Consider the following 23,829-nt stretch of genomic DNA (forward strand, 5'->3'; position numbering starts at 1 on the left):
CACTTTGCTGATACATATCAAGTAATTTCCTTTGCTTCGTTTTGTTGGAAACTTCTTATTAATTTCACTTTATCATTTTTGAAGCAATTCTTGTCAGAGGTTTTTGTCAAGCAAGTCATTTCCTTTTCCATTTATGCTCACACATAAATGCAATATGGAGGAAAAATAATTATGCAATAAATGTACTCCAAAATTGATCAAATAAGGCCGTTCCTCTACGGGTAAAGCGGTTGTCTTGTATTCAGAACGTGGCAGGCTTGATTCCTACTGCGCCCTTGGGCAAGGCATCTAACCTCAAGTTGCCTAACAATCTGCATGCTCTGGTTTGTGAGTGTGAACCGGCGAATGTGGTTCTAGTGTGAAGTGCTTTGAGTGGTCAGCATGATTAGGAAAGCGCTATTAGCTCAGTCCATTTACCATTTAGAAGTTTCTGCCAGAAAATCCTTTCTGCCTGAGAGCTTTTCTGGCACAAGACATTCCAGCGCCTGATTAACGTAAGATGCTCTGTGTGACCAAAACTTTCATCTCTTTAGGAAGCAATTAATTTTGTGGCCAAACTGAAACTGAAAACCATGATGTAAAGGAATAAGAAGCTATTTCAAACCAATCTCAATCAAACATGATGATTTTCATCTTTTTATTATGTGGAAATATCTTAGAACTATATATAGTTTTTAAAATATTGTCCATGATGATTACACATGTGTGTTTCACATCATGGCACATCATAATCAACAAGTTAGAATGCATTCAGGCGATGCCTGTCAGATTATATGTACCTTTTAAGAAAGTACTTTTAAAAAAAAAAAAAAAAAAGTTCCAAATTGTTGTTTCTAATTTCATAAGACTCTTGTGCATAAGACAAAACACCATAATTTCTTTTATACCTCTTCTCTCCAGGTACTCCAGTTTCCTCCCAAAAATTGGTCTCTGGGTGATGCTACGATTATAATGCAGGAATTTAGCAAATGTGTTTGTCAAATAATGTTTCTAGACATTTTGATTTTTCTAAAAATGCTTCAATAATTTAATTCAGTTGGATTCTTTATAGGAGAATGTTGGGGTGAATCACGATTTCAAGGCACTTTACAATAAAAAATGAACTTTTATACATTTTTTTTTAAAGTTGCATAAGCTGCCAAATACTGTTACAATTTTGGAGAAAAAAAAAAGATAAAATATTTTTATCCTTCATGCTAAAGCTTGAATTTATTTTCATGTAGTCTATAGTTGTTGTTTTTTTTTTACATATCTTTACCAGAGTTGACAATAACAGTGGATGTCTCTTTATGCTTTAATTTACTTTCTAAATATTCTACAAGGTACAAATCCTGAAGTCAGTTGCTGCTCAGGTTTAATATCCGACACCCTTGTGCGTTAACTCACAGTCTAATGGGAGCATTGCATCATACAAATCTAATCTCTCTTAAATGTTTAAAATATTTTTGGGAAAAACAAGAGAATAGACAAGGTAGCCATTTGCAAACTTATTTGACTGCCAACTATGTTGTGTTGCGGCTCTTCATAGTGTTGTCCCACAAAGAAAATAAAAATGTTTTATTTGAAGTTACCCAACACTGGCGAGAGTCTTAAAACAAGTTTTCAAATATCCCATTTATTGTAGAAATGATGACACTTGTAATGGGTTTATATTTCAACAAGCTAGTATATTGTGTTGCATGTGTTCATTTGAAGCTTTTACAGTTTAAAAAAAATTATGAAGAAAGTTCAAACATAGATTTTCAGTAAAATTTGTCCATCTTCATCAAAACAAAAAGAAATACTATTTTTAATACATTTTCCTACGACATCTATAAAAAAAACAGGCCATGTCTAGTTTGAGCTGCAGTACCGTGAAGTATTTGTAAACAGGGAATGATCTGAGGAGTTATAAATGTACACGTCCTTTGTTGTACAAATAATACTGGCATTTTAGAACTATGAATAATGTATTTTTTATTCAGCCTGAGTTATTTAAATAGGAAAGGTTCACGCATTTTTGTGGAACATGGATGGATCCTGTTTCACCTCTTTAAGATTCAAGATAAAACTCATTTTTATAGTTTAACACATAAAATCCTACGTCACTATTCTTATCCTTGTAGCTTTAACAGAACGTATATTTCTTACTCTTTCACCCTTTATTTCTTTCTGATCAAAAAGATAAAATGAGAGACTTTTATTATGTTTTTGAGTGACAAACTAAAACTCAGGTTATGTCGAGACGAAGCAAAGGTTCTTTTTGTAACTGGAAGCGACAGCAAAAGTGTTTCTATGCAGGCAAACATTTATAATATGTAGACCATATATGAGTAAAAACATTACATAATTTGCTAGCATTAACATTTTAACATTTCTTTTATACTGAGGACCATGTCACTTAAAAAAAAAAGTCCACATATTACAAGGTTTCAAAAACATCCAGCTACAGCGTCCCGTTTGTTCAATACAGCAAAGGGCAGAAAGCGTGCACCGATTACATATCTACATGTAAATAAAGCAATAAGCAATGCAGTGGGTTATGTGGTGAGACGATAAAGAAGCTCTTACAGTAAGTAATACATAGAACATGTTTATGGCTACAAGAGGAACTCCGTACACTCTGCTGCGTACACCCTGCCAACAAAACTATTTTTACACATTCAGCTTCTTTGATTAGCTGCCTGTGGGAAGAATAACTAAAGAAGATATGTTCAGCTGCCATCAGATGGTAGCACTGACAAGTTACAACAAACCACAACAATGGTCATCGAATAAGATCTCTCTTGTCACTCCACGGGCTGTCACTTAATAATGGACAAATTACAAAAATTTTTGTGAGCACAGTTTCTTTCTGATCACCATCCAGTTAGAAGTGATGCCTCCTCGACTTGAGCGACTGCCTCCTCTTCCTCTTCCTGTGACACTGCTCCCTCCTCTCTGGCCAGAGGAAGCTGCCATTAGCGGCCCTGCAGGTCTCGTCGTACTCGTCGCTGTCAGAATCGAGCTCAGCCATCGGGAAATCTCTGTCTGGGAAAACTTCTTTCAGCTTCGACAGGAAGAACAGCTCAAGGCTGTGGCCTGCTTGGGCCACCTCCGAGTCAGGCTGCGGTCAGAGTTAAAAAAAAAAAAAAAAGGCCTTTTAGAATCATGCCAACGTTAGTTAGCACTTTTATATGAGACTCAGATATGGTTTAAAACATGTTTAACTTACATAATTAAATTTTGCACAGTTGCGGAACATGAGACAGACATCAGCTACAAACTGGTCTGGGCAGCTGTAATGCCTGGGATTCCCTTTACTGAGCTTGGCTCTGATCACAGACAGATCCATTGGCCTCTTGATGATCTGGTAGTAATGACGTGCCTGGAAGATAAAGCAGTGTTATGAATTTCATACTCAATCGTTGTGAACCAGGGCTGCCAAAGTGCGGCGCTGGAGCCATTTAATTTTGTTCGGCTCCCCGAATGCATTAAAAAAATGATGCAACTTTGCCCCGCCATTGCAGGTGATTAATGCAGATGGACAAAATGTTTTTTCCCAACAAATTAGAATTTTCTTGAAATGAAAAAAAAAATTATAGGTGCAACACCAATTTTGTTGTTTTGTTTTTTTTTTTTATTTAGGCACAGTTCAGGAAATTTAGGAAATGCAAAACCTTTTTTTATTTTTCTGATCAATAGAAATGACAGCCATTAAACAATCAGTTTGTCCATTTTATGAAATCGTTGCATTTTTAGCTTATTTTAAGGAAAAGGGGAAAAAAATTACAATGAATTAACTTTTTTGTTTGATACTTGTAAAAAAAAAAAAAAAAATCAGACTTTAATGACACTCATACTTCCATCTTGACAAAGTTGGCCCACATGGCAAAACTTTTGAGCACCTCTGGGGTAAACCCAAAAACGAAACAACTTCTTGACTTGCATTGAAATCTGTCGTATTGTGTTAAAAATCTGCTTCAGTCTATTGAAACATACTTGCCAGAATGTAAAGCAAATCATCCCTCCTAATATTTAGCACAGGAAGCAGGGGGTTGGTAAGAATAAAAAGAAAGAAAAAACTAGCACAGCTCCATTTAATGTTCCTGGTTCTGTTTTGTTTTTGTAAAAAAGAAATCCATGAGGGGTCGGGGGAGGAGGGGACCTCCAAGAATCAAAAACAGCTGGAATCAAAGCGTGTCTGTGCATCCGGAGCCCCGATGTAACCTCCTGAGGGCATATCCGTGTGCCTACAACTATGATGAAAGACGAATAACATGTGCTTCATTGTAACTGGGTTTGTAGGAACATGATGATCACTTACAAGTGGACTGACGGGCTCGTGGAAAGGAGCACTCAAGATGTTGCTGAGAATCAGAAGAGTCAGTCGCTCACATTTCTGCAGGCAAACAAAACATGAAATATGTTAGACATTAAAAGAGAAAAAAAAAATCCATAAACAAGACAGAAACTGTGAATTATTGATCTGAATCGTGTAGCTGGGAGAAAATCGTACTCTCTGATCGCAGGCAGAGAGTCCGTGCGCAGTGTTCGCTGCAGATGATCTCTCATTCTCACAGTCATATTCAACTTCAGGCTGTAAAACATCTCTGCAGACGCTGCACACCCAGTCTCCTCTGAACACGGTAAAGCACAGGTTAATATTACCTCAGGTCTGCTACAAAATAATAAAAAAAATGAAAGAGGACTTGAGAGCTGTTGAGTGTACACAGAAGCAGCTTACGTGGGGAAGCTCAGAAGAGGCGGCACATGGCATGATAAGTGGAAGACCTTTGGACAGCGGTCACAGCAAAGCAGCTCCCCTCCAATCAGGCAGACTGCGCAGAAGTCCTCACTCTCCATCTCATCCACGTCCTGCTCTGTGTGAATGTCCTCTTCGTCCCTCTGAGCTACAGGGTTTGCGATCAAAAGCTGCCTCGGACCAGGGCCAATCTGCGGCTCCTCCTCCAGGTCAGAGCGCAGCGGCTGCGGGTCGTCAGTTGTCGGTTCGGGTTCAGACTCCAAGTCGAGATCGGACTCCCCGGAGCCCTGAAAGTCTGGAGGCTGACCGGATACAGCGTCGGAGTCGGTTTGAAAGCTGGGATCATATTCAGGCTGGGTGTCAGACTCGGTTTCGGGATCCCCCGATTCTGTATCAGCATCCAACCCCCGACTTTCCTCTGATCCCGCTCCTGCATCCGTGTCTGGCTCCGCCTCGTACTCAAGGCTCGGTTCTGAATCCACATTCTGTCTCACCTCACCTGAACCTGCTGACTGCCTCGCAGCAGCAAGTTCAAACTCAGCCTCGGAAGACGATACTGCATTTGGATCAGAATCCAGCGATCCATCAGAGTTTAGTGGCGGACCTGGGTCAGTCGGATAACAGGTGACGTCCTCCGAAACTGACCTGGGATCAGAGTCGGTGTCCAAATCAAAGTAACTTTCTGGCACGTATTTGGAGTCAGTAGGAAGCTGTGTGGATGCTGTGTGGGAGCTGAGTCTCCTGCTAAAGTCACAGGTGTCAGCGTAGGCGGCAGACGGGCTGCGAGTGGATCGCTCTGTGAGTGAGCGGGTGGTCCTTCTGGTGTCTGACCCCCTGGCTGTCCCCTGTTGTTAAAAAAGAAAGGCTTTATTATAATTTTCCAAAGCATGTACATTGTTACAACAACGACAGAGCAGCAGTTACCAGAAGCTCTTTGGCTTTGTTTGCAAAAACAGCTTGAAAACCATGAAAAGCAACAAAACCTCATCTGGTTCAAAACTGAAAATATCTGTTTTTAATCTAATCTAGAACCTAAGTCTAACAATAACACATATATCAATAGGTTTGGGTTAGTTTGGTAAATTATTGGTATTGGGATAATTCTTAAGTAACTGCAATCTCTCAATCTGTGATGCAAATACCAATGGACATGACTGGATTACCTTCAGTCATACTTAGACTTGTGTTCATTACTTGTGAGGTTAATATGAACGCATTAACAAACTCCAAAAGTCAAAGCGGTAAAATGTTCAGACACAGATGACACCAATAGATTTTACTTCTCTGATTTGATGTTTTAAGCTGCACATTGTTCTTTAGATTCAAATCATTGCCATAAACAAAACAAAACAAAAAAATCATCGCCCCCCCTAGACGAAAAGTAAGCTAACTATTTTTTTTTGCATTCAATGTGAAACCTCACTCTTTGTGCTGCGAATATCACAAAAGTCATGCAAACATTTGTGATCGGAAGTTTTATTTTGATACGATTTTAAAAATATTAATTTGTGGCCGTCTGTTTGGGATGAAGAAAATGTTTGTCGTACGTGTTGCATTACTGTGTGCCATGTGCTGTGCTGGGCGAGGCCTTCGCTCTTCTCTGTCTCGCTGGCAGGCAGAGGGTCACTTTGTCTTCGTCCGTGTGGCGGCAGCTGAGACACGAGGATTTTGAGGCGTTCTAAGCAAACCACTGGGACCCTGGATCTCCCCGAGTCTTTCAGAGCTTCTCCATTACTTCACAGGGGAGCAGAGGATGGATGATTAAAAAAAAAAAAAAAAAAAAGCAAAACTTTGTTGCCATGAAATTGTGCTGGAAATCTGAAGTCATTTTTGACGGAAGACACTACTCACTTGGTGATGCTGTTTCGTGGTAGTCTGTGCTTCTCCTTGGCTCTGTATTCAACCTCTTCATACACAAAAGCAGTTGGGTGATCTGAAGAGAGTAGACGGTAGGCAGGCATTCAGTTTTTACAAATTAAATAATTCATTTAAACTCCATGAAAGTAACAGAAGTAAATTCAGCACCTGGTTCTGTCTTATAGGGAGGTGAAGGAGACAATCCTCTGGATTGGATTGAGTCGGTTTCGTTGACGACACAAAGTCCTCCATCTGAAGCTCTCCTTTGTTTTAGCTCTATCATGTCATACTGAAAACAAAACAAGGAGGTTCTTACACTGAGTTACAAGCTTCTCTGACTGAAAACCTGCTTTCTAAATCTAAGTAACATCACCATAGATTCTAAGTCAGCTGGATTAATACATTATGCATAAAATAATTCACAGTGTTTTCCAGGAAAACTAAGAATTAAAGCAGCAGCTCATGCAGTCATTTAAGGACTGGGGTGATATAATACGTTTTCCTGATGGAAAACTAGAAGCATCATTCTGGATGCCATTCTAGTTTTTTTCTGTATTCTGTTTTAATAAGAACCCCTTTAATCTGGCAATGTTTCGAACGTGACAGTAGACATACTTATTTATATACTTTATGTGGTAGTTAAAGTTCAGGAGCCAGTCAATAACATCTAACTTTTGTATTGTTTTGCTTTGTTTTTTTCTGTCATTTTTAGGCCAATAGAACTTAGTTAAGTTTTGATTCCTAAACCTAGATGCGATAAAGTTACAGTACACTCACTAAGTAAAATGTTTCAAACACGACACATACACCACAGCTGTCAACCAAGAGCTTCCTACAATACGTCGCTGCCTCCAGCAGACGATGTGCTCTGCAGTCTAAGCCGAGTCGTTTATTGTGCTCTCACCATTTTAGTACACTTAGTACCAGCTTCATTCAGAGGCAAACATTTTAACTGAAGTCGAAATTGCAGATGCTGCAAAAACAGAATAACAACCAGAAATCTGACCAGAGGTCCCACGTTTGCTCCTGTATTGCAGACAGCTTTACATATCCTGTTTGCTCAGGCTCATAATAGGCCATGCTTTCAGCACGTATGCGAGATGAAGCATGTTTTAGCAGGAGAAGCGAAACAAGAACGAAGCATCAGCAGTTTGTTTGCAGCAGTCTGTAGCCGTGAGACGAGTTGATGTCAGCAGATCATTTATTTCTTCTTGATACAGTTCTGATTCAAAGCTCAAATTAATCTTGTACAGTGCTATTGCTTAACCAAGCGGAGTGATGCTTGATCTGACTCAAAATAAAACTAAATCACTGGAAAAATCTGGCCATACCTTATAAGTAAGTGTGAAAAATGTGTACACTAAAGTAGAATATTTTTTTAAAAAAGTAAAAACCCTCTTTGCAACATATAAATATGAACCTCAACAGTAGCTTCAACATCTTTCCAGAAGTTACTCGTTTTAGAAGCAACAAAAATGGAAATTGATCTGGAGTTCACCTCTCACACTTCAACTCTCACCTTCCCTCAAGATATAAACTCAGACCTTAATAAATTAATAACAACTAAGTTCTTTCCTACTGATCAATGTTGTACACCATTTTTAAATAATTACTTACATTATTAGCGATATAAATCCCATGTGGACACTCATAAAGTTTTAATTGTACTTGTCAAATTCATCCTTCTTTCAGTAGAGGTCATTTGTAGCTAAACAACATAAACGATCTTATGCACTTTCTGTGTGCGGTTTTGACTGAATAAAAATCAAATACGATTTTTTTTTTTTTTTTTGCTGTCTTAAGAAACATGAATTGAGACTCTTGTTTAACAATTCTCTCATCTTTCTCACTAACTTTAGGTCTAACTTTAGGTTAGTGTGGACTGCAGATCACATTACTCACCAGACCACAGAACTGAGTTTCATAATCTCAGGCTGAATAGGTCTTGCACAGAAAGATAAGCAGGCTCTCTGCACATTTGTCATGCAGTCACTTCTTGTGCTGTGCATGTTTGCTGTTATAATATCTGTTGCCTATTATATTAAAAAGGGAAGACTGATTCCTTGATAGAATACACATACCAGTCTATACATATTGAGGTGTGATGGTGGGAAACTAAGCTTGCTCTATATTAATGATTCATGCATTGCTGAGTAACTGTGCAGGAGGACTGCTTCTCTCCAAAAGTTAAAGCAGACACTGAAAGATCCTCATGCAGGGGTCACCTTCTTCGCAGCTCCTGCCTCCTGGCTGTTTGTGCGTCCTGCAGCAGGCCTTTCAGTGTAAGGGCTGGAGGGCGGGGCAACCAGCTCTGTCGGGATGCTCCGGGAGCGACGCTTCCTCATCGTACACACCAAGCTGGGGCTGAGCCTGCTGCTCTGCACATCAGATGCGCGCTCGTGGGCTCTGGCGGACACCTCCAGGGACGTGGACCTCTGCTGGAAACAGTGAGAGAATAGAATTTCAAGTTACATCAAAAACAGAGATGCACCTGTTCACACCATTAGCAGCTGAAAGGAAAAGGAGTGGGATGTGTGTTGTGCACAAATGAATAAAACACAGCTGAAAATCTATTTGGTGGGAGGGGGGGGGGGGCAAAAAAAAAACTCGGTCTTTACAAACACGCTGCATGAATTAGTGTTATAATACAGGGAATGAAAGGTTTGGCTGCCACACCAATTATCAAATGCAAATTCAGCAGCAGGTTTAGTGCTGCTCTTTGATTAAACTAGACCTGCTGAGCACTTATTACCCCTCTGTCTTACATTTCAGTTTAACAAATGCACAGATTTTCCTTAAACCCCTCAGCTGTGTCTCGGAAAGTGCGAGAAGGAAAGCCGGTGAATCGTTTAGCACCAGTTTTTTTTTTAGTACACCATCATACATATTCAGGCCAGACTTAAACTGAGCACACGCTCCCAAGTATCACGCGATTAAAACACTTACCTGATCTCCACCCCCTGGGAGCAGGATGCAGGATTTAGACTGTGGAGGGAAAAAAAAGACTCTAATCCCTCTCTTTGGAAGCTGGGGAAGCAGGAATTCATCTTTGTACAAACCGGGGCTAAAATCAAACTGGCAGCTCCCACTATTCCCACAGTGGCTCATTACTGATAGGTTAAGTACATAAATGAGTGAGCCCAAGTGGTTTTATATCATTTTCAGACGCAGTGAGTCGAAAAACGTAAAAATAACACGTGTCTTTGTGCTCATAACCATCTATCTCAAAGAGAGAGGTGATTATGCGGCTGCTAACACTTCTGGCATTAAGCGTGAGCTTGATGGTGATGAGTGCACTACTGCAATTTTAGGAATGCGTTATTTTAATTGTCAGAGCGGCTCTTTGTTTTCTCATCATTTCTTCATGAAAAGCAAGAGCAGCTTTATGGTGTGCCATCTGTTAATAGGCAAGCTGTCAACTTTCACAAGTCCTCTGGTTTAAAGTGAGAGCTTTGGTCATAAACTACTCATATCTGAAGCTGAAAGCTGCCTCATCACAACTTCATTTAAACTTTTTTCAGTATTTAACAAATTGCCTTGCTGCCTTTAACTATTGATAGCAATGCTTTCTTTATTGTGCTTTATTGTTTCTTTGGTTGTCTGCATAACCGCTGAACAACTCTGCTCTTACAGGAAATGGGCTCGACTTGACCGATCAGTGGTGACTTTCGAAAAGTGCGTCTAAACGGCTTTGTGTGGCTTACCATGTTGTGATCTGAGACCGAGCCCAAATGGATTTATTTTGAGCTTGTGTCGCCTAGCCAGAACCACGTGTGAAACAAAAATGAGAAGACAGACGAGCACAAACACACAAAAAAGTCCCCCCACTCACTTTGCTTTGATATCTTCACAAACTTGAAAGCATATGCACCTATACCTCAGAACGTTATGAAGTCATTTCCAACCAGAAATAGGTAAATATTTTAGGACGTATTTAACATGTGGGCAGTAAAATGTAAGATCGAATTTAAGTTTAATAAAAAATTTTAAAAAAGATGAGTGGATATGACTTGACTTCAGACCTATGGGTGTATTGTGAAGCTAAAATATTGTATTTAATGGACTGAACAAAGTAAATAGATTTAAATTACTTTTTCAAGTACTTATAATTAGCACTCAGTTTAAACAAGTTGAGAGCCCTTTGAGGAAAAAACATTTAAAAAATTGATTTGGTTAATTTGATGTATGTGGAAGGGGACATTGTATGACAGAAGGGATTGGCCAGCTAGATATCCCAGAATGCATTGCACCACCAGTGGCAGGAAGTGGACAAGGTTAGTGCAGATTTTTTTTCACTTCTTGAAACAAATGTTTGTTTTGTCACAAAAATTGGTTTTAATGTGTTTAAGATTAAAAAAAAATTAAAAAAAAGTAGACCTCAGAGCTCCATGCAGTCAGGTCATCAAGAATGTGCCAACTTTCAAATATGTTTTAATATTTTCAGAGCAGCACATTTCCACTGGGTTTGTTATTTTTTTTGTAATGTACATTTATAATTTGAAAAATATTTTAAACCTAATTAATTCTGTGAAAACTCATTATTTTCTATTTTCATTGTCGAAATCCCAGTTCCAGTTTGGATGCAGTTTTCCAGAGATCATCTCAACTACCATTTCCTGCCACTCTTCTCCACTGTCTCTGTTCCCATGATGCTTTGCAGATTGTTATTAGCTGCTTTACTTTAAGTGGATGTTGGTTCAGTATATAAATTATTGTCATTCCTTTCCTGTACTTTCCAGTTAAACAGCCACACATATTGAGATTCTGGACAAGGCAGCATGAGTGAGTTGTTTGTTCGTTTTCATGACCTCTCCATTCTGCCTGACTGTTATAAATAACAGTGTTTTTATAAGTAGATTCAAGCAAAAAAAAAAAGAAAAAAAAAAGAGTTTTTAGGAAGCTTTAGTTTTTTTGCACATTCTAATTAAAGAAATGTGTTTTCAGTGCTGCTTGAGTAATTACAGTACATTTAAATTTACTGAATTAAGTTGAAACTGCACATGTTAGTGCTACTCAGTCAGTTAATTTAATGAAAACTAAAACTTTTGGAACCGATTTTACAGTTACTGGTCTGAAATATTGCTAGTGGTGCTGTAAGATGCAGCACTGGATGAGCTCATTTCCCCCTTACCTATTTATTGGGCTATGAAAGAGCTGACTTGCTGGTTGTCATGGTGCTTTGAAAAAATCCCCTAATCTCTTGAACATTTCCTCATTTGTAAGACAACCAAAAACATCCCCTTATTATTTTTGGATTGTATGTCATAGGTCAACACAAACTACTGCAAAACTGTGAAGTGGAAGGACTTTGATACATAAAAAAAAGTTTGCAAACTGTGTACCTGTTTTCTTTAAATTCACAATAATTCTGCACTTTTTAATTGCAATGATGCTTGTGGTTCCCAATTACCTTTGTGTAACTTTCTGACTCCAAATAGTTACATTTAAACAACTGTGCTAACCCTTATAGTCACTTTACTCTTAATTTGCTTAAGCTGCTGTGTAGTTCATACACTGTAAAGCAAGTGCATATATTTGTATTATTGTAAATTCTTGCATGTAAGGCCTAATACAATAAAGTCTCTCACCTTGCCATTTCTATCCATTCTGAGGTTGAGAGCTGGTCTGGTCCTCTGCTGGTCAGCAGCTAAACACGCCTGAAGCTGGACCAGACTCTGCTCCCCTCTGCCTGCCTCCAGATCCTCATCCAGCTCTCTGCTTTCATCTTCTGCCGACTGTCCACGGGTCTCCCCTCTACACCTCTCCTCATCTTTGTCCCTCACATTGTGGCTGACCTCTTGCTGCAGAGCCGGGCTCGTAGACAACTTCGCCTTACACTGACCCAGACCACCACGGTCGGCACTGAGGTGAGTCTGGCTGTCTGGAGCGATTTCCCTCTGACGCTGGTGACAGGAGACGTACGTTAAAGGCTGAGCATCTTGGGATGCGGATCCTTGGCTGCAGCCGAGCTGGATGGGTGCTGGGAGAGGAGATGTAGGAGGAGGGCACTGAAGGGAGCTCTCCGTCTCCCAAAACCTCTGAAGCTGCTGACTCTGGTGCAGTGAAGCAGGGAAGTGAGCAGGCTGAGCACAGCTGGAGTTAAACAGAGTGCTCTCCATCTGGCTTTTGTCCAGAGTGGCCAGCTCCTGCTGAGGGGGCATGCCATGCAGGCAACATATCTGAGGCTCACAGCAGGTCTGGTAGCCACAGCCTGGCTCTCGGCCTCGGTGAAACATGGCGGGCAGAGCCAAGCAGGCGACGGGTTGGGGCCTCAAAATACTGGAACAGGCCAATCCTGAAGGATAAGCACAATTTCCTCCATCGACAATTAGCTGACCTGAAAAAATAAACAAAAAAAAACAGGTTATTTCGATATTAAATTATATCTTTCTTGAAAAGCTTTAACATTTTAGTGCAGATTCTTCACCGCCTTTATACAGCAGGGTTTACCGAAGGAGGAAATCTGCTTTGTCCAGTAACTGGCATCCCAGTTAAACTTGAGCTTGACTGGACTCCAGGAGTCTGTGTGGAGAGACGACTCCAGCAGCTGCTGCATCTGGAGAGAAATCTGAAAGACAAACATGATTTCTACAAAAACATCTGAACATACACATGCTTCTCTGAAGATGATTAAAAGTTTATTTATTTTAGTAATTTAGTTCAAAAGCGGAACTCATGCATGCATGCATAGATTCATCACACGCATAGATGAGTCAGCGATCTTGTTTATTTCATCCACCCATCCATTGTTTACACCCACTTAATCTTGTAGGGGGGAGCTGGTGTTTGTCTCCAGAAGTCACTGAATAAGAGGCAGGAAACCCCGTGGACAGGTCCAACTTATTTATTGTTAATATTGTGATATTTTCAATGTGAATATACAGCATCTGGTCTATTTTCAGACATGCCAGATTAATGGTAACGTCTGCGTCCTTCAGACTTTTTACTCCAACTAACACATGCTATTTGGAGGTTCTGGACTCGAGCTGAACTTAGTCAACTTTCCTTCAGCTTAATGTCACGCAGACTCTTCGTACACTCAAAGGACACTGTGAACTACAAATGTTCCCACAGGGTGATCTGCCATTACTGTCACAGGCATAAAGACGTGGCAGAGGAGTTTCTTCTTGCCTTTCTCGTTGTTTTGTTTGCAAACTTTAGCATTTCACGTGTGTGTGTGTGTGTGTGTGTGTGTGTGTGTGTGTGTGTGTGTGTGTGTGTGTGTGTGTGTGTGTGTGTGTGTGTGTGTTACAGTGGGACTCTGGACATCTGCTTATTGTCTCACCAGAGCCCTGCTGAAGAGCACGGGGCCTCTGCAGTGATGGGTTGTGGCCCAGGTGATGAACTTCTGAATGTGGTCCAGCTGGCCGCAGATCTCTATTGCCCCCTGCAGCTGGTCCTCCAGACGCTGCTGGAACTCCTCCGAAATCTTCTGCGCAAACAAAATAAAAGGAAACGGGCGCAAAGTTATGAGTATTTACTGGAAGATAGCTTTGTTGTGCCGGCACCGTGGTCTGTAATCAACAGATGCTTTTGCTTTTAGCGGCCCGAGACGTCAGTTTTGGGAACACCGGTGGGCTCTAATGGGCTCCTGTTGGATCTGTTTTGGGGGCTGATTAAATCAAGGCTGCTATGGATTCTCTGCATGAACACTCACAGCTATCTGAACGATAAGAGGGAAAGAAAGAGAAAGTAATTACCTCCAGTTGCTCTATTAATAGGTTGGCTCGTTTGTTAAGCTCGTTCATCATAATCATCTTTGCCATTTTAATCTGGTTCTCTGCCTTCCTGTGTGCGATCTTCACTCCATGCAGTCTGCACAGACAGAGACGGAAATAGGGCTTTCATTACTTTTAAAATGCACCAAAAAATGTAACATTTCAAGCAATATTTCATTTGTTATTACAGCAATATTCATGCCCTTTGATTGTCTGCTAATTAAAGCCGTGTGGGTTGAAACGAACCTGTCTTCTATTTGTTTTGCGCTGTTTTCCACTGAAGACCGCCTCTCTTCCACTTGCACCATCAGGTTTTCGAACAGCCACTGCTGATCCTGCAGGGCCTTGCCAATCTGCACCACCCTAATCACATGCACACAGCACACAGAAGGTTCTCTAATTTATTCCTCAGCGGGGCCAAAATAAAACCAGAATTTCATGCATTTTCCCCGAGGACGGCTTATTATGCATGTGACCTTGGAGATAGAAAATGCACTTTAATGTCACAGAAAACAAACAGGTATGAATAGCTAATGAGCGTCCGAACGCCAAGGGTAGCGTATGCAGATACACTGAGATAAAAATGACAGGGCAGTTAACGAGCACTTCTGCTCAGAGGAAGTGTTTAACCTGTGGTTAGCCCCCTTTGCATCCCCCTCCCCTCTCTCTCTCTCTCTGCAGTGCCCTTGTGCTACATGGTTGAGGACTAACCTGTGGTTTTTGTGGGAGGACAGGTGACAGCTGCTGCAGCACAAAAGGTCACATGACTCACAAAAAAGTTCCAAGGGCTCCTGTCGGTGAGTGTGGCACATGAGGAGGGAGCAAGGATACGAGCCGGGGCCTGAAATGCACGGAGAGGGAGGGGACAGGGACAACGCATCAGAATCAGAAACGGTCAACAAGCACAACACAGCTAGAGACAGAGCAGCTCAGCACGCTGCATCTTTGTAAAAGCTGCTTAGAAATTAATTAGAACAAGAAAAACATTCATTGTGTCAAAGTGGTGTCGACTTGAAAAAGACAAAAATGTGCAGAGGTTAACATTAAATTCGTCTGAGGTTAAATTAAGATCCAGAAAATCTCATATTTTGTTTAGAAAAATCTCTTTATGCTCATAGGATGGGGAATAGGCTGATGAATTAAGCTGTGTGAAGCATTCCTGCTGCCAGAAGCCCTGGCAGCAAGAGAACGCCTCAGAATGGAGACAGACGCTCACTTATTGATGAAGATGTCAAAAGCACACCACCATCCTCATCATTACAGTCCTGGCTGATAGTTAACAGAAGCTGAAGGCCTGCAGAGACATCACCTGAATCATTGTAGGAAGCAAGAATTTATACATTTTCTTTTAAACTGTCAGAAACGCGACAACATGGGTTGCAATCTATGATTATCACAATTAGAGAGAAAATAAAAGCACCACATTTTATTAAAAAAAATCTAAAGAGAAGTGTAACAAAATAGCTAAAACTGAGTGTCTGGAACAAAGAGCAACAGGCCTTAGATATGTTTTGGTTCTTGCTTGCAGATGGAAGTGAAACCGAGACAGTTTTACAGATTAAAAACGACGAATCAAACAACAAATAATTTGGTTTAAAATGTAGGTGGCAACAGCTTTGTTATCTTTTCCTGTTTCCAGTCTGGTGAGATGAGGAGGAAATCGTTTCAGATCATCGGTGCATTGTTAGCTGTTAGCTGCTGGTAAACTCTTAACTAAAACTAAAACATTATTCTTGCACACAACCACAATAAACGCTGATACTAACCTCTGCCCTCAAGCTGTCCTGCAGATAGTTTTGCTCAGCATGTCTGCCCATGCTGTGTGGTTTATGCACACAGTTATTCACTTTAGATTTCTTTCCAGATGCTGTTTTACTTTTGCTCATTCAGACATCATGCAGGAATGCCGGTCCAGACTGAACATTATTCATCCCATAATAACTAACAGAGCGTTTATTCTAATCCCCAACTTTAACTCAGTCAAAATGAATACTCTGCCTAAGTTTTTATATTTATTTCATTACGTTTTTTTAGTTCCAAAATCCTTTCATGATGTCCTGAATCCCATAAGCCGCTATTACATTTGTAAGACAAACACCAAATTGAAAGAAAGAAAAAAAAAAAAACGCATTTCTCAAAGTAACAGCAGATTGGAATCCCTAACTTCCTGTTTTGTTGCGGGCAGCTAATCTGTTCTTTAAACTACTGCTTACAAAACAGCGAGATTACACAGTAAAGCCTGAAATTATCTACATCTCACACCTCTGCTGGCAGGATTTAACTGAGGGCAATCATTCCTCAAACTCCCTGCAGGCTACCTTAGACACCCCTGTTTCAGTCATCAAAAATACTTTAATATCATAGTCAATCTATGTAAATGCAGAAAACTGATTTCTAATTATTGTTTTAGTGATTAATGTCTAAAAAACAAAAGGCAATTCAAATGAACTTGGCCCTATCAGGAAAATTAATTGCACCCTAAATCTACATCTGGTTCTTGTAGCCTCTGTTGCAAAAACTGCCATCAAGTGTTTAAGATAGCTGACAATGTCTCCTTAACATTGCTGTTGAGGAATGCTCTTTTTTGCATAATTGCTTTAACGGCGTCAGATTGAACATTTCTGAGCATGTACGGCTTCACCTTGATTGGATCTAAGTTCGGACTTTGACTGGGCCTCTCAAAAACATTTTGTTTTGTGCCATTCAGAGCTGGACTTCCTGGTGTTCTTTGGATCATTTTTCCTGCTGTGTAACCCAACAGTGTTTGAGCTTGATGGTCAGAAACTGGTGGTCAGAGATACTCCTTCATATTTTACTACAGAGCAGAATTCATGGTTGGACCTCTGGGTAATTTTGTCCTGGTCAATGGTGGGAATGTTTCTGACTGTTCTATGTTCTCTAATTTGAGAATAATGAGTCTCACTTGCCTACTTGTGCACTTTACTCTGTCAAACAGGTTATATTAATATGATTCCTATTTTTTTTTTAGCATTAATTAGGCTCAGTTGTGGATAGCTAAACTAAAGCAAAATTCATGAATTATCAATGGGAGTATTTACATATAACCCATAGAAGCAAGTTGATTTGCATAGATTTTTTTTTTTAATTATTAAAATCAACATTTGAAAATACATGAAAAATAAATGTTGTGGCCAGGTAAAGCTCCTGCAGAAAAAGACTGAGATTATTTCCTTTGGGCTAGAAAGGCAATCGATTATGCCATGTGTTGCACTTTGTTCATATTAAATAGCACATTTGTCTAAAAACAACATGGACAATATAACAAACTGCTACATGGTGCTACAGCTGGGCCCTGAAGTAGCTATCAGCTTAATCTGTATCAAGATAAAACTGCTTGTTATGTTAAAGCTGCATCTGCACTATGATACAGAAACAATAATACTGATGTGGTAAATAGATTGAAGCTAAAGGAAGTTGAGGTTAAACTAGGTCTTGTGCTGAGCGACAGAGGAGGTAAATAAACAAAGTGTCGGCGCAGGGCCTTTGAAGTTCCATCAAATATGAAATATGCCAGAATACGTCTGACACACGTGTAAACAAGCCAGCGAATAAACGTTTGTCCCACAGAACCTGTGCCTAATAATAACTCAAAGGCAGTAAAAACAAAGTCCTGCTGCTCTCTGCTGGCCAGCTCACCTCATCCATCCATCCCTCCCATCCTCCCTCCCCCCCCCCCACCCTCCTCCTGCTCCCCTGAGCCTGCAGATCATCACAGATCTCTGTGGCAGAGAGCTGAGCATCACCTCGGGTGCATCAGCCTGATCTGACTGACCACATCCTGTCTGTCAGCACATTCACACGGCTTTTCTCACAAATACACAAACCAAAGAGAAACACTCTCTCGTCACAATTAAGAAGCCGAGAGGACGTGCTCGTTATGATTAGATGTCGACCTGCAAATGAAGCTGGCACCGAAGCGGCACACTTGGGGCACACTTGACGGGCTTTAAATAGCGAGACACTAAAATTAGCAAAGATGAAATCATCCCAGTCCTCCAGAATCTGGGCCACGCGTTAAAGATAGGTACAACAAAGTGCACGGATCTCCAGGAACGATCTGCAACCGTCGGCATCGTCATACATTATTCAGTGCAAAAAGCTCAGGCTGAAACATTAAACACACCGAACAGAGCACAATAACAGCAAATGTAGGGGCACAGCAACCAAGTATCCACCTTGTCCAGTAGGAGGCAGTGTGCTGGAGTTCCTTTGGTGCAAGTCAGGGCACTGTGCAGCGCTGGGCCTTTGCTGCTGCTGCTGGAACGAATCAGCATACTGGGAGGAGGCTCTCTGGTGCTGGTGCACGTCGGTGCACTGGTAGCACAGCCACTTGTTGCACAGCGTACAGAGACTCTGTGCAAGTGTTGGCTCTGTGCACTCTGAGCAGATCTGAAAGAAAGAGGAAAAAAAAGAATCTACCAGGCCTAAAATAAACACATTTATAAACCCAAAACTGGGTGATGAGAGCACATGGCTGCAATATGAGAAAATGTATCCGTGCTGCTGACCGTTAAATTGAACTTCAACGATTTGATTTGATCTTGTATTTAAAAAACTAAACCTGTGCAAGAATATCATGATACTGATTCAATTTTAAATGTAACACCCTTTACAGATGTTAGATACTAAAATAAAGAATGGATTTCAAGTGTCTCACTTTTAAAATATTCAAAACTCATTTTAATCTCAAGTGTCCTTTATTTGAGAAATGATATTTCCCTTTGGAAACAGTCAAAAACTGCAGATTTGAAATGAAAATCAGCATTTGAACTGCATCTAATCTCAACCAAACAGATGTCAGGAGTTTTTCTAACATCTGCAACGACTTGTGAGGTGAGAAAAGAGCAAAGAAAAACCCAGTCAATGCCTCAGCTTTACATAGAAAATACCCCTGAACTCCCCCCCACCCCCCCAAGTGCAAATTCAGAAACTGCTACACAAACTAAAACAAGCTTCTGCCATGTCAGAAAAGAACAAAAAGTTCAATATTTAAAGGAATCAATGCCAGAGACACGTCTCTTACCTTCTCCATTTTCGTGCTTGGAGCAGAGGATGTTTTGCCTGCTCAGCTGGAGGGAACAGAGAGAAGAGAGAGAGCAGCCCTGAAGCTCCCGGCAGCAGAAACACTGCTGCCACTGAGGCTTCTACCTGAGGCAGGAAGCAGCCGCGAACCGAGAGGAGGCCCCCAGAGGAGACAGCTTACATGACAGCCTCGCAGCGCTCTCTCCTCCCCCAGTTCATCCAAGTGTAGGACCCCTTTCTGCAGAGGAGCAGACGAGTGTCACGTTCAGAATCTTTCAGTTCTGCTGCTGCTGCTGCTGATGCCGAAAAAGACAGGGGGGGAAACCTAATCCTTTTTCTTAAATAAGCCTGTGCATAATAATTGGGAATTAGGGAGATAACATAATTATTTTTTTTGTAGGACATAATATACCCGGAAGCCATTTCCAAAATGGAGGAAGGAGAAAGACCAAGTGACCTACAATGAGGCAGAGGGGAGAATTTGTAACACGGTGCAGGTTCTTCCAGGAGGTGACGTTCGCCCCGAGCTCTGCCGGGTCAGCGTGGGTGAGCAGTGGCCTTCTCCCACCTTCATCGCGATGAGGAGGGGACGTGTCCCAGAGGAACTACACACCAATGCAGAACACCGAAACCGGGTCAAGCCTGGATAAGCCCCAGCTGGGACTAAGATACACTCATGCAGCTCCCTCCAACATTGTAAAAATCAATTAAGATTTAGCATCACCCTGCACATTGAATAAACAGAACATGCTTTTGAGGGGTGAAAGAAAAAGTTTGTGTTGACTCAGAGTGAAATGCAGATTCAAAACGGGGATATTTATAAAAACCCTACTCTGAATGCTATTTGATGATGTGACAGTTGAAAAAGGGAAGCAGGCTGTAAGGGTGAGAACAATTAAAACTCGACAACCAACATCAAATATAGCCACGCGGACCACAAGAGCGGGTCTGCCTAATGACAACCCTCAGCAGCCTGACCTACAAATCTGACAACTTTCTTATCCTTGGATGTTTCAGTGGGGAGCTTGGAGAAATCCCATTCCCCACTGTGCACCAAAAGACCCAATTTTAAGCACAATTAGTGTGTTGCAGCTCACCCTGCTCCGCTCTGTATCGCGTTTAACCCAGGCAAGCTCCTTCTCGGCGCCTTCACAGCATTTATCTTTCACGCTGAAACCTGCCCTGCGCTTTGCGATCTGCTAAGCAGGCACCAGATATATGCACGTCATCTCAAGAGACGGTACAATAATAGAAACCAGAAAAGCAATCTGTCCCTTGCATGCTACTTCTTTGTAACATCTATTAACACAAAGGTGATAAGGTCGCGCAGGAAATAGCATTAAGGTATTAAGGCGGAACCTTCAGCACAGTCTTCATATTTTTTTCCTCAACTAATTTGCTTTGTAGCTGGCAAAGACATTTACAGAAAAGGAGGAAGCATCAGTTTCTTATAAAATAGTATTGACAAGTTCTTAGAATTGGGTTGTTAGAAAACAAAAGGAGAACTGACAATGAAATGCTTCAGAAATATTACTGTGTTTAGTTTTCACCAGGCCAAGAACAATACCTCTGGGTTATGAAAAAGCATCATTAAGTTATATCATTATTATCATAAAGGATTAAAATGAGGCTTAATGAATTTTGCAACTGGAGCTTCTGTTGCAGCTGAGTGCACATCCATCGCTACAGGCAAGGACGCGACTAAGGTGACCTTTGGCTAGGAAAGAAATACGTTTTTAAGTCTGACAACAACCAAATGTTACATCCAGCAGAGATGGATGGATCAATCAGCTAGAAATCAGAAATGGATGATATCCATAAGCGGAAAATGGTTTTCTTTTATCTCTTCACTTTTCGTTAAATTTGTTAAAATATAATTCCTGCCAGTTTTTCTTTCTTTAAGATCATCAACAAACAATATGTACTCTGATGTATTTATACACAAATACTATAAATCAGATAAAGATTAGGGACATATCCTTTCATGCATTAATGGCATTCCTTAGTTGATACAGTCCTTAGAAAGAAGCACTAGTAAAAATCTAAATTGGTCCTAATCAGAATAAATAAATCAGATTTCAACAAAAACTGTGAGTGGAAATCAAAAGGACATGCCTGATCAGTGACTCTCTAAAATTCTTGATCCATCCATTGCCCTCAGTGAGTTTTCTGTACCTTCAGACCACACCCAGTCCTGTTTAAAAAAAAATCATGGTTGCAGCTAAAAGTTGGTCTAATAATAAGCAAGATAGTTCAGTTTTCTCTTGTACCAAGCTCCCCCAGCCCCACCTGTTGCTGCGGTCTGTCACTCAGCTGTGAATAAAGTGAGATCATGCTCTTATTTCCATTTGCACACCTTCATAACACAATGCAAAAAATAAATAAATAAAAATACTGGAGCTAATTTAAGTGTTCTTAGGGGATTCAAAATAGATTTAATGTTGACGTCACTGTGGCACTGAAGAGAATCCGAGGATGATCTTTATATAAATTAGGAAATAAAAATAATTAACAAACACTGGTCAGGATTTTAATATTAAACCTTTCATGCCTCATAAAAAGATTAAACGTAGAAACTACAGGTTTTGTGTACATTTGGAATATAAAAATAGACTCTTCTTGGTACTCCAACTTGTTCCATGATCAAGGTTGCTTTATCACAACATTGGCATCTGGATTCATTTTAAACACAGAAAAAAAAATGCATCCAAGCACGATGAAAATGACTTTTCATGTAAAGCTATTTAAGGAGACCTTTGGATTAGTAAGAGACACCAAAAAACAGCCAAAAAGCATTTTATATCATCCCTCCAATTTGTGTGCATATTTTATGTTGAGAAATGAATACATCGTTGTAGTTCTGTGAGATGTTATTCACTCCGCAAAGCTTTGGGAATTTGGGGTTTCCAGTCATGTTCCTGTCATAATACACATTTGGCAACCTGTTCCGTCTCCTCGTGGATGTGTCACCCTGACAGCGCTTTATTAGAGCGCCTTCGATTAAAAACAAGAAGCCTGACAGGCATGCAGATCGCATGCAGTGTGTCTACCCCCGCATCCTCAGCCTGCCTCTGCATCAGCAGCCTCACCTCCAGCGCATCACTGAGCGTGATATTATTTTTTAGAAAGTGCGCAGGAGATTACGCCCCTATCATGGCATCGTGGTGCCATCCAGAACACGGCGGCTCAGTCCGCAAAACAACAAAAAAAAAAAACTCCGTGCATAAACAGCGCCGTCTCCGTCAACGCTCATTTGCACTTGTGCGCCTGCAAAACATCCTCCCAGCCTAAATAGGAGTGAATCTGCGCGTCTGAGGCTGTCAGAGTGATGTTTTCAGTCCAGAACAAACGAGACTGCCCGCCGACAAAACTCAGCCTCCCGTCAGACCGACGACCGTCCTATTTATTGTGCAGCAGCCTAAAAGTCGGGACAAATCAGGGGTTTAGTTTTTACCTTGACCCGAGCATCTCCGGGTGGCCATCCCCCCTTGATCGGATGTCGCTCTTTGGTCCGGACAAAATTTTGGAGATTCAAAGTCTCGCAGTTAATCGTGAGATTTTCTCGTTGCAATACTTCTGACGTTTCTCAAAGCTGAAAGTGTGCCGTGGCACCTGGCAACAAGACTTTGTCTCTCTGTGAAAACTTCACATGGCTTTTTATGGTCGCTTTCGTTATAACGGCACGACAGCGGTGGGGAAATGGCTGGTCTATATATTAATATAAAAAATATAATGGAACTTTTCAACTTATGAATCAGGTTGTATTTTTTCTATCTGACAAATGCCAAGATTTTTCAACCAAAAAGGAAATTAAGTAAAATCCACCACTTAGAATAACCTTTTAAACATTTTCTGTATATTCAGTCTTTAAGGAGGTGGCAGCTTAATATGCTTTATAAATTTCCTATATCCCTTTCCCAGAATGATATTAGTACTGCAATAACTTGCAGAAAGATAATTCAACATAAGGATATTTAATCACATATTAGCTGCAGGAGACAAAATGTTAATTAAACAAAAAAATGGATTTAAGTAGGTAAGTTTGAGACATTTTATTTTTACTGTTCACTTTATCCAGTGTTTTGTATTTTAATTTAGTAAAAGAATAACATTTTGATATTCATGAATGGTTGGTTTGTAAGGCCATATATGACAGGAAAACCCAGAAAAGTTTAATTTGTTTGAAAAAAATGTTAATTGTGTTTCAAGTCCTCTTATTTAAACATGAAATGCATACAAACTAAAACTAGCGGAACTAAACTAGCAATTCACATAAATTCAAGGACTTTCTGAGAAAAAAAAAAAAACTGTTGTATGCCTTTACCTTTTTTCTTCAAACACTCCTTCGAGTGGCTTTTGTGGTTCTGGAGCCTAATTCAAAACATCAGATTGCTCCTTACTGGTAAAGGACACAGAGGGGCAGTAACATGGCACCTGGCACCCACAGACAGCCTCTCAGTGAGGGGAACTAATAACAGCACGGCAGTG

At 40.6% G+C, this 23,829-nt stretch overlaps 1 protein-coding gene across 5 annotated transcripts; it reads right to left on the reverse strand.

Moving 5' to 3' along the window:
* Positions 1-1,595: 1,595 nt before the first annotated feature.
* trim66 (tripartite motif containing 66) lies at positions 1,596-22,882 on the reverse strand. Of its 5 annotated transcripts, XM_014999994.2 has the most exons (20): positions 22,796-22,866; positions 19,523-19,579; positions 19,343-19,388; positions 18,495-18,708; positions 15,010-15,139; positions 14,545-14,661; positions 14,281-14,395; positions 13,866-14,012; positions 13,031-13,148; positions 12,169-12,917; positions 9,527-9,565; positions 8,806-9,018; positions 6,749-6,869; positions 6,575-6,656; positions 6,271-6,457; positions 4,706-5,568; positions 4,478-4,598; positions 4,286-4,360; positions 3,194-3,346; positions 1,596-3,085 (listed from the first exon to the last, which is right to left on the reverse strand). In XM_014999994.2, the coding sequence occupies exons 3-20, from the start codon at positions 19,349-19,351 to the stop codon at positions 2,849-2,851; spliced, it is 3,690 nt and encodes a 1,229-aa protein (XP_014855480.2). In that variant the 5' UTR covers positions 19,352-19,388; positions 19,523-19,579; positions 22,796-22,866; the 3' UTR covers positions 1,596-2,848. The 5 variants fall into 5 exon arrangements, with proteins under 5 accessions (XP_014855480.2, XP_087860399.1, XP_087860400.1 ...); XM_088004273.1 differs by having other exon boundaries at positions 6,283-6,457; positions 19,343-19,579; positions 22,796-22,882; XM_088004274.1 differs by lacking the exon at positions 9,527-9,565 and having other exon boundaries at positions 6,283-6,457; positions 8,806-9,015; positions 19,343-19,579; positions 22,796-22,882.
* Positions 22,883-23,829: the final 947 nt, after the last annotated feature.

This window comes from Poecilia mexicana, unplaced genomic scaffold (genome assembly GCF_051168715.1).
Source record: "Poecilia mexicana isolate PSO_F unplaced genomic scaffold, ASM5116871v1 scaffold_3, whole genome shotgun sequence".
NCBI classification, from domain to species: Eukaryota; Metazoa; Chordata; class Actinopteri; order Cyprinodontiformes; family Poeciliidae; genus Poecilia; species Poecilia mexicana.